Source organism: Lytechinus variegatus, chromosome 1 (assembly GCF_018143015.1).
Source record: "Lytechinus variegatus isolate NC3 chromosome 1, Lvar_3.0, whole genome shotgun sequence".
In the NCBI taxonomy this organism is placed as follows: domain Eukaryota; kingdom Metazoa; phylum Echinodermata; class Echinoidea; order Temnopleuroida; family Toxopneustidae; genus Lytechinus; species Lytechinus variegatus.
In genome coordinates, this window is record NC_054740.1 from 10,066,994 (window position 1) to 10,082,329 (window position 15,336).

The 15,336-nt window shown below is 37.1% G+C and overlaps 1 protein-coding gene across 2 annotated transcripts in view; it reads right to left on the reverse strand.

The window, feature by feature from the left end:
• Positions 1-15,336, reverse strand: part of LOC121425089 (cytoplasmic FMR1-interacting protein 2-like) — a 53,781-nt gene that overhangs the window by 5,560 nt on the left and 32,885 nt on the right. For both annotated transcript variants that reach the window (XM_041621181.1, XM_041621102.1), the window contains 18 exons: positions 15,021-15,092; positions 14,252-14,466; positions 13,764-13,908; positions 13,043-13,202; positions 11,370-11,452; positions 10,218-10,291; positions 9,651-9,747; positions 9,102-9,178; positions 7,990-8,098; positions 7,635-7,754; positions 6,566-6,765; positions 6,117-6,204; positions 5,593-5,736; positions 5,139-5,229; positions 4,718-4,921; positions 4,293-4,387; positions 3,543-3,781; positions 231-378 (listed from right to left, as the gene is read on the reverse strand). In XM_041621181.1, coding sequence (XP_041477115.1) covers positions 231-378; positions 3,543-3,781; positions 4,293-4,387; positions 4,718-4,921; positions 5,139-5,229; positions 5,593-5,736; positions 6,117-6,204; positions 6,566-6,765; positions 7,635-7,754; positions 7,990-8,098; positions 9,102-9,178; positions 9,651-9,747; positions 10,218-10,291; positions 11,370-11,452; positions 13,043-13,202; positions 13,764-13,908; positions 14,252-14,466; positions 15,021-15,092 — 2,361 coding nt within the window. The remainder of the gene's footprint in view (positions 1-230; positions 379-3,542; positions 3,782-4,292; positions 4,388-4,717; positions 4,922-5,138; positions 5,230-5,592; positions 5,737-6,116; positions 6,205-6,565; positions 6,766-7,634; positions 7,755-7,989; positions 8,099-9,101; positions 9,179-9,650; positions 9,748-10,217; positions 10,292-11,369; positions 11,453-13,042; positions 13,203-13,763; positions 13,909-14,251; positions 14,467-15,020; positions 15,093-15,336) is intronic.

Sequence of the window (15,336 nt, forward strand, 5' to 3'; positions counted from 1 at the left end):
AGAGATCAATTCAAAACTTGGCAAAGACTTTGTATGTACAATGGATCTGCATACGTCAACCTTCCATAAGTCAAAAATTGTCTAACTCAAAACATTATTTCAGACCGAAATATACATGTACAATATATGTGTTAATAACATCTTCTAAATCTAACAGATTTAATGGTGCAAAGAGATTTGACTTAGGCAGTGTCACCTGTATGCACAACATGATGAAGTGGTGAACTTACAATGCCATTGATGTCTTCATTCACATTGTCCACCTTATTGATTTTGAGGATATGGTAGCTGAAATCAAGAGCTTCAAACCGTCTCTTCTGATTCAACAAAGTGATCAGGGTACAGCCTGCCCAGTTAAGACCTTCTCCGTAACTCTCCCTGAAGAAAAATAAAGGTGAACATTGACATTATTATATTAATAGTGTCACGAGGAGCATTTCATTGAAGGACTTCCACATGTTTTAGCAGACAAAATCTGTTTTATCCAATAGTTAACATAGTAGCAGAAGGACACCTGTGCTTTTCAGCCAATCGACATCAAGAAAAGTTGTCAGATCTGACAACTTGTCAGACAACAGCATTGATAAGATGTTCTCCTGGTCGCACCTTTCCCCTAAGTTCTCCTTGGATATACATGTATCCACAAAATACCTTCCTCCCACACACATGTATAAATCTCAGATTTTCTACAATGAAAATCAAATTAGATTAGTTTACTAATACTACCCTGGCCACACCTTTCCCATTACTTGTATATATCATTGATAGAAATGACCTAAAAAACACATATTAAGTGGGTTTGCAGTATGACACTAAAAGCTGCTGTTATCCCCGAAGCTTTCAAGCGACATACCCCAATACATATTGATTTAAAGTAGAAATATATTGAAAATCGTAAAAATGGAGAATCATATATCACAATAAAGGAGAAAATAAGGAGAAACGATGGTGTACATCATTTATTGTGGAGACCGATGAAACTCAGTTAATTGATAGTTTAAAGTTCTCTCTCTGAATGCTTCAAACACGCAGAATTACGTCCGCGAAATTGGGGATTTTTTATGACGTCACTGTCTGTACGAGAGGCGTGATTGGCTCTCCCACGTGAAGCTCCACTTGCATGCAAAACCTGTTGCAAGGGTACATTTTCTCCACATTGTCACTGAATACTTCGATCCCGAAATGAAAGAAAACCCAGAATTTTATCTAGATTTGGATTTTCAAATTGATGATTTTGAGATGAAGAGAATGATGATGAAGTGAACAACACAGTGACGTAGTTGGAGGTAAATTGGGGGAATTACGCCGATGATGATGATGAAAATTCAACTTGCAACACGATCACAAGTGAAGTCATGTACATGCCGATTCGCTACCAATTCATGCTGCTGGAAGTGCTAGCTACACCGCGCGGGCCAAATTGAATTCATGCTGAACATGAATAACCACATCCAGACAGAGTCTATCATAAGAAGGAAAATAATGATATAACTGTACTTACAAACAAGTGAATAATCCGAACCTGAAGGCTAATCAACTCAACGAATAGTAGCAGACGATATGGCATATGCACTGACGATAAACTTCATGTGGCTGGGATAGATTGTCACTCATTCTGTTAGATGTAACTTTTATCTCATTAATTTGACAAAATTACGAAACTCGGGGAATTATTTATCTATATAAAAATATAGTAACATCTCTTATCATTTTTTGAATTACGATAAAACCTGTTTTGAAGGAAAACGTTGAGGTAAATTAAAATTAGATGTAAAAGATCATCCCCATCATTATGTGATCGTAAACAAACCATCACAACAACACATGCCGTATTGTTTGCTCGCCTTGGCTGAGACTGAGAGAATAGATCTATGCACGTGTTGCACAGCTCTCAATCAGCAAGGCGAGCAAGGAAGGAATACGTGCATGTTTGAGATGGTTTGTTTGCAATGACATACAAGCAACGCATGTTGGGGGATGATCTTTTACATGTAATTTTAGTTTACCTCAACGTTTTCCTTCAAAACAGGTTTTATCGTAATACAAAAAATAATAAGAGATGTTACTATATTTTTATATATATAAATAATTCCCCGAGTTTCGTAATTTTGTCAAATTAATGAGTTACAAATTACATCTAACAGAACGAGTGACAATCTATCCCAGCCACATGAAGTTTATCGTCGGTGCATATCGTCTGCTGCTATTCGTTGAGTTGATTTGCCTTCAGGTTCGGATTATTCACTTGTTTGTAAGTACAGTTATATCATTATTTTCCTTCTTATGATAGACTCTGTCTGGATGTGGTTATTCATTTTCATGGATTTAATTTGGCCCGCGCGGTGTAGCTAGCACTTGTAGCAGCAGCTGCATGAGTTGGTAGCGAATCGGCATGTACATGACTTGTGATCGTCAGGCAAGTTGAATTTTCATCATCATCATCATCGGCATAGTTCCCCCAATTTACCTCCAACTACGTCACTGTGTTGTTCACTTCATCATCATTCTCTTCATCTTTAAAATCATCAATTTGAAAATCCAAATCTAGATAAAATTCTGGGTTTTCTTTCATTTCGTGATAGAAGTATTCAGTGACAGTGTGGAGAAAACGTACCCACGCAACAGGTTTTGCATGCAAGTGGAGCTTCACGTGGGAGAGCCAATCACGCCTCTCGTACAGACAGTGACGTCATCAAATTCCAGTCAATTCAGAGACCAATGCGAGGCATATTTCGGAGGGGCATTTTAGCGTTTTTAATCGGCGATTTTCGCCTTTTTTGTATTATTTTCGGTATTTTTGAATGACCCACTGATGATCCCACATCACTACCTTTCCATTGATATATAATAAGACCACATTCATAATCAATATATTTCTCCGTTAAAGGTAAATTCCAGTTTTGGTAATGATATAAAAATGAGTTCGTACAAAATCCAATGAAATGACCACCAAAGTGTCTGTTTGTATAAATAAAGAATATGTGCCAAAGGATTCTGGAAGAAATTGTAGAAATGCTGAGAAATTAGCAAATAAGCACAGGATTCGGGTCAAGCGTTGTGCACGACACTCAAAGCAATAATAATACCCTGTCCCACGTGCGCTTATCTGTGTTGGTGATCTTCAGTGTGAATATTTTTCAGCGTAGATTTCAAGATTTCACAAAGCTCAGTTTATGTGACTGTACCAGATCTAGATCCTCGATGATATACTGACAATTAAGCCTGGTTTTTCAGACTTTCTGATGAAATCAGTGTTTACTGCAGCTACTGGCATTTCTCTTTAATGCAATTACAGGATTCCTGATTTACAGGTCCAGTTCTTCTCACATTTGTGATAATCTAAATAAATCATCTATAAATCGTGAACTTCTTTTTACCAGGTTGGACCTTAAAATGTCGGCTGTATTTTTTGCTTGACGAACTAACTAATTGATAACAAATATTCTCTTTAGCGGATAACGATTTAGTTATAATAAAAATTATCATAAGGATCATGCATATTTATGCTGGTATAGAGTGAGAGAGCAAAAAATAATCCTTACTCTGGTGTAAAGTTGTTCTCCTTGAGAGGTAGACAATAGACAAACTGAATAGCGCTCCAGAGCCGATGGAACTCGGTGCACTCGTCGATGTTCATCACTCCATTGATGGGTTCCTCACCGGACCAGACGGGATCGTCAAGGAAGCTACGGATCCGAGACAGCACCACCTCGAACATGCTCAACCCACAGCAGAGACGTTCACGCGTCAGCAGGTCTCCCTCTCGTGTGTCAGCAAGTTGCTAGAAGGAAAGGTTACAATGACACTTTAATTTCCTGGACATCACATTCAGACTTGCGATCCTCAAAAACTCCTAAAAGTTTTTCTAGGGACAGTCATCCCTTGTTGATAAGGTGACACAGCTTTGTATCTCAAATTTTTGGGAATATTGCTTTGTTATGCGGACTACACAATTCATCAAGTGATGTTCTGTTAAAATCACAAATTTCACTCAATACCTATAGGAATTACAGACTTCAGTAGTCAGTAGATTAATCCATTGCCTACTGGAACTGGGTGGTCTCTGTAAGAAGCCTATGGGAATTACAGAATTCAGTCATCAATGGGTTAACTAACCCATTGTCTATTGGAACAGGATGAAACCTGTAAAAGAACAATATAAATTACAGCATTAAGTAGTCAAATGATTAACTTATTGCCTACTGGAACCAAGTGGTTCCCAAAATGACTATGGGGATTACCAAACCTGGTGATCAACGGGTTAAGTAAAAAAATTGTGAGATGATACTTACCTCTTGTGATCCAAGTTTCTCTATAACAGGAACAACGTGGAGAGGAGCAAATCCAGCCTCCAATCTCTTCAGTTTTACCTCTAGCTTCTCACCGGCTGAAAAGAAACACACAATTTGAGTTTATCACAGGTGTTTTACAAACAAAACAGTGGAACCACTAAAACTTGTACCAGGGAGGCAAGAAGCGATTTGAATTATTGTGACCTGCGGGTCTCTTCTCCCCGATACAAACGGACATCAGACGAAATGAGTTAACATAAACTGGAAATTTAGAAAATGGTGAATGGGCTTCATGGCAATTAGACCAAATGGTTAGGTTGTAGATGAAGTAGACATAGACCAAACAGAAAGAAAACAAAGCGGTAGTAGACCAATTGGTACTGTACCTTTTACATGAAATTTTATAATGTAAATACAGTCTTTACCTTTGACATGCGGCTTTGGGATGATGTTCTGGAAGGGGGAGGCATGAAGAAGGTCACAGACCTCCTCTACGGCCAGACTCTGCTCAATCAGACGGAAGAAGATGATGGTGTTTCCGACCTCCTGGAAATTCCGGAAGAGGTTTACCTTGAGGTCCGGGTACTGGGCGATGTCCTGGAGATGCGCTGAGTAGTATGCTACCACACCTTGGGGTGTAACAAATACAGATACTATCACTCATATCTACAATTCATAGTAAACTTTCTGGACAAGGCTTGCCATGTTGACATAACATTTTATACTGCGACTATATAGTGGTTGCGCTATCTATAAAGTGCTATACAAATTTATCATGTCATTATTATTATTATTATTGTGTCTAATCCAGTTAGCTTCGCCTCTGATTCGACCGACATCACTTACCTTTGGTTCCGTATTCGTACTTCGGTAGCTTGCATTTCCTGGGCATCACTTCAATGAGTACCCTGGTGTACTGGAGGATTGTGTTCTGGAGCTGTGAAAAATAGAGAGAAAAAGTTACTGTTATTTCACATCCACAAGGAAAGTCAAGAAGAAAAAAACAATCACTATGAGTATTCATGTTTTTCTTCACATTATTTGGGAAATTTGGGAAAAATTACTCTTCTGAATGAACATTAAAAAATATTGACAAATGATTTGAAAGAGTTGCAAATGAACATCTTGCCAAAAGAGAATTTTGTTTGATGTGACTTACCAGACCCTTGATGATCTTGAGTTCTTTTCATGATGACAGCAATACCCTAATACTTTAAGAGCTTCACCATGCACCGTATATGAGGATCATCATCATCCTCATCATCATCATCATCATCCTTATCATCATCATCAGACTTACCAGACCCTTGACAATCTTGAGGAGTTCTTCCATGATGACGGCAATACCCTGATACTCTAAGAGCTTCACCATGCACCGTATATGAGGGATACCAACGAATGTGGTATAGAGACTGTTCACCCTGCTGTATGCACTGTTCAGAGCCTGTGGAAAATCATATGAATCAATTCTTATCATTATCATTATAATCACTACTAGCACCATCAACAATATCATCATTATCACTATTATCATCACCATCATTATCATCATCACTATTATCATCGACATTATTATCATCACCACCACCATAAAACTACCCAAACCATTCCACAGCTGCCATCATCATTCTAATCATCATCACCTTCATCATCATCACCATCTTCATCATAATAGCAGCAGTAGAACCAGCATCATCATCATTATCATCACCACTACCACCATCATCAGCACCATTATCATCACTACTATCATCATCTTCATCACCATCATCATTAGCCTTATCATCATCATCTTTTTCACCATCACCATCATCATCATGTTACCTTGGATCCAAACAGATAGGATGCCGCAGCCGTGGGTGGCTTGTCTCTGCTAGGGGGATCAATGAACGACAGCTTCGTCCTGACATACCTGTAAAACGAAAGATGCAAAAAGCATTTCAAATCATTATTGATAAGATATAACTGCATGATATATCCATTCCTTATTAGACATTTTCTAAGTGAACTGTAGAACAGCATAGTAGGTATACTGGGTGAGTAATATTTACAGTGCTTTACAAAAACATGGGCATAAATGATTACTGTTAGTTTCTTTTATAGTGGAATATTACAGCATAAGGGACATGAGATTCAGAGTTTCAAATCAGTTCTTGCCAAGTTTACCAGACACATTTAGCATTCAGTTGCATAAAAGTAATAATTTATTTGTGAATAATCAGACCTATAGAATAATCAGCAGTGAAATAAGAAACAATTTTTTATCAACCCACCTCTCTGTTGATCCATTGTAACAGAAGTTTGGTATAAAGTCATAATAGAGCTCCCAGAAGACATGAAGCGTGATACGGCCGTAGGGTGCCATCACGTTGTGGTTGGCCTCACGCAGCATGGAGTCAAACTCAGAAAGGGTCAGAAACTTGGACAGGAGTGAATGGGTCAAGCGATTGACCTCTACAAGTTGGTCAAGCTCCTGCGGGTCACAAATTTGTGATATATCATTAGCAGGTTAGGAAATATCTTTTTATTTCTAAGGGCTATTCATTCTGCATATTGGGGTATGGCTGAATATCTTGGGTTTTTCTTATTTTGTGTGCCACAAGCAATTATGTGGTAAATGCAAACAATTATTCTGCTGTACGTAGAATACTTATTTTTCTGAATTATCTGTGGTAGATCTTGGGGCAACACTAAGAAAAATGGTCCCCACAGGCAATTTAGGATGTGATAATGCCCTATGCTGACTATGACACCATTCTCATATTTTCTCAAACTAGTTTAGTTGAAACTGGTTCAGGAAACCAGTTTAGAAAAACGCTTTGCTAGCATTCTCATTTGATCATCCGAAAGTGGTTTCCAAAACCACTTCACGTAAAGAGATCTTGTTGCTACGGGAACAATCTCAGCGGGGTGACATGTTTCACGCGAAATTTGAAAATGAACTAGACATTCTGCACATAGTGTGGAGTAGCACGCTCTAAAATGTGCGTAAAATCCCTTCCCAAAGAATGGTTGTGTCCTCATCTTAATAGGCTAAAACAAGTTTAACGAGGAAAAGCGATCTTGAAAACTACATCGCAAGGTGGTTTTCTGAACATGTTTGGAAGATCGCTTCCAAGACTGCTTTGACCGTTCTTATTACAGGTTAAACTAGTTTCAAGTAAACTAGTTTTAGGATGGTCATAAGAACAGGGCCTATGAGGCAGTGACCATGACAAGTTTACACCTTTGGAATGGAAGAGAATCAGACAAAATACATGATAAAAAAAAGTTTTCCAGAATTTTTAGAGTTTAAAGACATACTAGGATGTACTGATAAGATAGGAAATGAAGATGTCTTACCACAATGGATGTGAAATCGCTGCTCTCAAAGCGGGCTATGGCAAGATCAAGACTACGTTGGAGTGAGGTTCGGATTCGCTGTGAGATCAGTCGGTTCAGGTCTATAGAACGACCAAGGAGCTATCAGAAAAGAAAAATACAATATTCATGAAGGCATCCATCCATTCCTTCATCTAATCCATCCATCCATTTATTCAACTATCCATTTATTTTTTAGGAATTTCAAATCAATTGAGTCATGGACATGAAATATGATCATTGTCGCTCTTAATACTTAAACATATTACAACTTGGTAAAAGTTGGTCAGAAGTATTTCTTTTAAACAGCACACCTAATCAGAAATGTGTACAATACCTGTAAATGCCTCTGTCTGAGTATTGTCTCGTACTTGTTTGGAGGTGGATAGAGTATGTGAATGCCAAAGTTCTGACACTCTGTCCTGAATCTCTTGTCCAGCAATATACTGTAGTAAAGAGAGTCAAAAGTAATAACAACACCCATGTTCATTCTGTCAATATTTAAGGAACATGAAATAATTTAATGATTCATAGCATTTGTATGTTGCCTTGTATCTGTTCAAAACGATCAAAGTACAGACTCCTAGAAAAAAAGATCATTTGAATGTCTGGGGTAAATTTTGAGTAATGAGGGAAAATTATAATATTATCTTGTAGATTATTATTTGGATTGAAAATGACAATTCCACATCGAAATATTGACATTTCATGCAGAGCACTACAATGCAGAGATTTTTTTTACATTTTTTTTTCAAATAAAGAAAGGTCAAAACTGCTTATATGACCACTTGTATAGAAGATTCATCTATCTGTACGACCAAAATTTAGTTTTCTCTTGAATGGCTTACACAATTGACACCGGTATTCCAGAACACGTTCATATTGGCCACTATTCTTGACTGCCTTAGGTAGTCTTTCTATATAGGTTGCACTGTTTTAAAGGAACCTGTCTGGAAAGACCACCTGCTCATAAAGATTGCTTTTCTGGTCTCCCTTGGTTGATCTTCATATACAGGTTTCACTGTAATTACCCCATTCATCAGTAACCTCTTCATAAAAACCACCTGGGGGGTGTTTCACAAAGATTTAAGTATGACTTAGTGTCACACTTAAATGCCAACGTGTACATGATTATGCAACGCGCAATCTTATTGATCAATACGCAATAGTACCTGTCCTTTTATGCCTTTTATACCGCGCGCAACTAGGCATTTAAGTGCAACTCTAAGTCATATTTAAATCTTTGTGAAACATCTCCCTGGCCATAGAGACCATTTATGACCCCTTGGGTGGTCATTCACTTCATGTCAACGAGACGGATTTAAAGCCTTTACCATTACCAGATCAGAATTTATAAATTAAACATCTAAATTCTACAATAAAGAATTTTTCTGATCCTTTAGGTGGTCTTTCGCTTTGATTGATAAACTATGATTAGTTACAGCATACCTTGCAGCAAGGGCCTTGTAGTAGGCAAAAATTTGCTCACTGAGTTTGTACACCAGCTGATCAAAGCACAGGTTCACCTATGAATAAATAAAAGTCAGAAAAGGACGAAAGATGTTTCAATTCAATTCACTCATTAAATTTTAAAATTCTAAAGAAAACTAGGATTCTCTAAGGAGTGCGATGAGCATTTACGCCTTCGCCATAACTGTCAAATAGAGACATCTGTTCCGTTTCATAAATACTTGTTATAATAACAAGTGCACAATTTTAATAACAAATTTACCATCAGCGAATCAGATTGAAGGATTTTTTTTCAGTAGCTTTTAACTGACATTTCAAATTTGTTTATAAAAAAGGCTACTGATCATTGTCATTCTGCTTACATGAGCCGAGTTTGAAAATGCTCCCTCAAACGGTTCTTCAGTTATCACAAGGAATATAAATAAAAGTATCATAAAATACAATCAAAATCACAGGAACATCAACTTCGTGAGTGTTTTATAAATGCCTCCTCTTGCACCGATAAGGCAGAATGAATGACTGACTGACCTCTGCTTCTATTTCATCGTAGAGAAACTGCTTCTTGAATTGCGTGAGTGCATACTGAGCACTGTCACTGTACAGATCAAGTGGATATAAGATGTACCTGGACAAATGGATGACAATGGGTACAAAAGAGTTAAATGTAAATGCCAGATGTGGTAATGATCTTCTAAAGAGTTTGCACAAAATCAAAAAGAATTAACACTCAAGTCTTTGTATGTACAAATAAAACAAATGTGCTAAATATTCTGTTAGAAAATACAAATATTGCTAAGAATTGAGCAAAATAACCATGATTTTCTTACTGAGTGAATGGTCTTCTTTATAGTGATCATAATATATACTGTTCCACATAAGAATTTATCTGTTTTAAAAATCTTGTGTTTGGTTGATTTTCAGCTTATAATTCACAATTTCACAGTTAGGTTCACATAAGCATACCAGATATATACTGCACAGGCAAATTATGCAGACTAAAAAGAATGCTTTTAATGCATCGTAAAAACACCCTTAACTAAAGAGACAACCTATATACATTCAGATAATAATAATCAAAATGATTATTTGACTTACTCCATCATTGAAGGTTCCTTTGTCTCTAAGATATGATCAGTCAGGATCCATGGCATTGACATTTCAATTGGAAACTATAGAAAAAAAGAAAGTATTTAAGGAATTAAAACCCAAGGTCACAGACACTAAGGTAAAAGAAAGGTAAAAGAAAGTATTTGCAGCAAACAATTATTTCATGAGAAAGTCTTTAAAATCAAGGTTTATTGTCACCATATTATCATATATCTAGATCAGGTACATTAATGTAAAATTATCTTTGTGTAATCATGACATCTTAGCTCATATCGATAACTCTGATGATCACTTACAGAGAAAAGCATATGTGGGACTGTGTATTAATGAGTGGAAAAATATCAGAAATTTGATGGAATTCCGTTCTTATTTTCTTCATTTCTCAGCAAACACGCATTTTCTTTCAGAGCCATTTGGCACATATTCTCTTTATTTATACATACAAACACTTGGGTGGTAATTATATTTCATTCTGTTTGAATTCAAAACTTTTGGGATGGTTACCTCAACTGGTATTTATCTTTAAAAAGTGCTATCACAAGACATAGAATACCTTATATGGAACCTTTCCCAGGATTCAGTATTCTCATCTGGGTTCGATTGCATAAAACTTATTTTGCCATCCAATGGTAACTTTTACAAAATCCTTGATTTTGATTGGTTGTTGAGCCATGTTACCATGGTAATCCCCATTGGATGGCAAAGTTAGCATTACAGAATCTCTTTATGCAACAGGGCACTGTAGTCTTAGAACATAATATTCAATACAATAAATAAAAAAAATCTTATCTTTACAACATTCATTCAACACTAATTTCCAAAAAATTAGATATTTTAAATATATTTTTAGTACACTCTTTCCATTATCAATTGACTATCATCTTCCAAAACGAAGATTGACAATAACATTATGTATGATTGCTCTACAAAAGGGTAAACATGTATACCGATATATCAAAATTATCCTAATATGCAAATGCCCATGGCAGGAAATATGAGTTTCGAGTTTGCTGCCCTATTAAAAAGTTTTAGCAGCCCAGCGAGTACATCCTGTATTGGAAACTATTTCCCATACAATACATGCACATATTTGATTTTAAAACTTCCAAGTTCTTTTAAAAACTTATTGTGTTAGTTTACCTGAATTCGTTCTCCCATTGTCATTTCAAGGAAGAACTCTCTATACCACAGTTGGGAGAGATCACAGCATGCTTGCAGTGTTTCTATTGAAAAACAAAAAATCATGATTAGATGAAAGTAATAAACAAGTGGAACACTTCTGGCATGTGTGGAAAAATTTAACTTGTATTGTTAGAGATACCTGTCACAATTCAGCTATCCATAGTTAACCCTATATAGTGTGGGCTATTTTGAAATTGCATAGTGCATAGGGGGGGATGCTTTGCCCCCCGCCCCCCCCCCCCCCCCCCGATCTTGGCCACTGATCGCACGATTGCGAAGAAAATTGGCTCGCACGTCACCTATGACGTAATTGCAGAGCTACCAAGTCTCACGCATTATGCGTGAGACTCACGCATTTTGGACTCTTGTTCATCCCCTCAAATCTCTGTCTCACGCAACTATCACAGCCTGTTCCCATATACATTGTACACAATGTCTATGATCTCACTCAGATTCACAGAAAATCTCACGCATAGCCGGCCTTTGAACTTGGTATCTCTGTAATTGCCAACAATTTGATTGTCAGTTGTACCAAAATCATTCAAATTTATTTATAATTGATTAACCCTAAATCTCCCGGGGTATTTTGATTCTTGTCATTCCCGGGGGGGGGGGGGCCATTATGGCCCCCCCTTAAGATCTCGGCCGCCGATCGCGCGAGCGATGCAAAAATTTGCACGCTGGTAGTGTGCGATGTAATCTACAAGGCTGTATGGTAAAATTTTCCAAAATAATGAGATTTTATTTTATATGAATTAATTATGCTAATTTATGCATAAATCATACTTTTTGCTCTAATTCACTAAATAAAGCTCCTAGAATGCTAATTTTTGGTAAAATTTTCTTTGTAGCATTCTTAACAATCGTAATTCAAAAAAACTTTGGTTTGGAAATAAATTTCTTATGTATTTTATTGTTTTATTAATTTCTTATGTATTTCTTTGTTTTTTTACTTTTTGTTTTTTATTGTTTTTTCAATGGAAATTGTTCCAGACATAATTCTGATCATAAACAAGGCAAAATTAATTAAGTTTAATCAGTAAAAGTAGAAATAATGATACATTTATGAATTTTTTGCTAAATACGCAATTTGCATTGGATTTGTACATGAAATCACATTTATGAGCAATTTTGGGTCTGACATGCACTTGCATAATGTTGCGTAATGTCGTAACCGCGTACCCGGGCGTCACAACTTTGGTCTCAAAATTTGCGCGAGACTTGAATGTAAAGTCAGTGAGCTGCGAGGTGAAAAAATTTCGCGCAGCAGATATATCGCGAAAATTGTTGAGGGGGGGCCATTATGGCCCCCCCTGGGAGAATTAGGGTTAAAGGACAAGTCCACCCCAACAAAAACTTGATTTGAATAAAAAGAGAAAAATTCAACAAGCACAACACTGAAAATTTCATCCAAATCAGATGTAAAATAGGAAAGTTATGGCATTTTAAAGTTTCGCTTATTTTCAACAACGATACTCTTCTTAGGATTTTTATTTTTTTCAATTCTAATTTGACCTGAGTTAGGAAGCATCCACAGTACATGAGTGAATCTAATCTCGAAACTTCAGACTCTGCATTATGAACTTTGCAAAAACTTAAGGTTTGTACCAGCAATATAACTTTCAACTGACCTGAGAAATTGAGCATACAGGTGAAGAAGAACGTCCTCTTGTGGAACTTCTCCAGGGGCTCCACCGTGAAGATGCTCTCTAGCTCCTTGCGTAAGGTCTTCCTGCCGGTGCCTCCCTTGTCAGCGGTCAGAGACTCCAGCATGGTTCGCATCATGTAGAGCTACGGTATAATACGTTCAGAAATACCATAACTACACATATATGAGGGGGTCTCCAAACGTTTAATGAATTCTATAATTTGCATAAGCTGTGTAAAGGAACTCCAAGGTGGGGGCTGTTTTATAAATCAACTGGTGACGCTTTCCTGTGGTAAAATGATATACCCCACATAATTTCCATTGGGGTTGACTCAGCTTTTAATAAAGTGTCATCAGTCGTGTGTTAATTCATTTGAAACTTACCAATATCTTTATGAATTTTATACAGTTGCATGCAGATTTTTTCAACAGAAACGGTATTAATGAGAATGTACATTTGCAATATTTTTCTAGTTTTCGTTCTTTATGGAATGCATCACTTGTGTAACACATTAAACTACTTACATATCTAATTGCTTTCAATAAGTATTTTAGTCTACGAAGATTGAATTGCAAACGATTCTCCTTCTATCACCACAGACAGGTCATTAGTCATGAATTAAATGTGCGGCACCTACAGACAGCTTATGAAACACCACTAAAGGCTTAAATTCTGGCTTTTGCCCCTATATGGCTTTCCATACCTGTGTACTTGATGGACCGACTGTTCTCCTGGGCACATCAAATGAAAATCCATTCTTGGGATCCTTCTCTCCTTTCAGGGCCGGGTCGTTGGGTTCTACCCCTCTAAGCCAATCAGCACAGGTCTCTCGAACGGCTCGGATAATACTGTGAATGTAAAGATGACAGATGTATGATCAATCTTAAATTGGCAGCCTACAACTTCTTTGATTTAATTTAACTAAGTTGAAGTTCAATCTTTGTGGCTAGGCGGACTTCCCCTTTAAAATTCAAGTCTCATCATTTCACACAACCAGTCAATCTTGGACATCTTCCTGACCACAAACATCTTTTTCTTCTTGGTGGCGACCGTGAGCGGATGCGTGAGTGAGATGAACAAAGTCTTGTATCTCTGCATACAACGTCTTGAAGATCCCCTCATAGAATATACACCAAAACACAATACTTATGTCTCCATTTTTCACCCAACCAATCCCGCTTTGACATATACCTGACTACAAGTGTCTTCTTCTTCTTAGTTGCCACCCTGAGCGGCTCTCGTAGAGTGAGTTGAACAAAGTCTTGCATCTCTGCATACACCGTCCTGAGGATGGCCTCACAGAACACACTTTCCATCCTGTTCATCAGGACCTGAAGGCCTTTGATCATAGCGATCACCTCGATCAGTGCAAACTTCTCCTGGCTCGTGTAGTTGTACCTCGTAGCCTGTAAAAGAGGAATGGGGATATCATTCAGATGCGATAATACCTTTTATTGCAATTTTGGTGAAAACTGTTGATTATTTTGTGGCCAGGGACACTCTGTACATGAGGTTGTTTTTTGTGATGGTTCTATATAAGGGTAGATAATATAAAAGGATGACAGTTGATTTTGACCTACTGACAGCACTAATCGCTCCTAGAATTCACAATGGAATGCTCTGGGGCAACCATCTTTTCTAGAGTCATCCCAAGAGTCTGCTAACGCAGTATTCAAGAGAATTTAGAACATCAATATTCTATATAATGGCAGGATAATATGCTTTGCTTTAATAGCCTAATTGCTCATTACGTGAAAAAAATAACCCACAAAAGTTCAGCAATCGCCCAAGTGTGGAAAAAAACAACAACCTAAATTTTAAAAAATCCTACCTTGTTCTAGTGACACAAATTTTGCGAGTCAATTCTATATTTAGAGAGAGAGAAAAAAGGAAATTATAAATCGAAAACCCAGTACTTTAACAACTAAAGAAATAAATACATGAACCAAAGAAAACTTACCCTCTCATACTCCTCGGCTTCTTGAGCTTTGATGTCCCTAGTCTCAGCAGGATGAAACAGTTTCCAAGAAAACTGAAAAACCAAACAAAAATGCAGTGTGTAAAATCACTTGAAGTTCAACTGGCTGGCTGTGATGATTATTATCATTTGACTATTTGAAAAATGTCATTACTCTTATCATCATCATCATCATTATCATTAGAAATGCTCTCTTTTTCCTACGTGGTTGGGGTAAAGAAATATCAAAATGAACTAATAAGAAGTATGAAAACTAATTTGTGGAAATTCGGATATTTACAAAACATCATAGGGAATG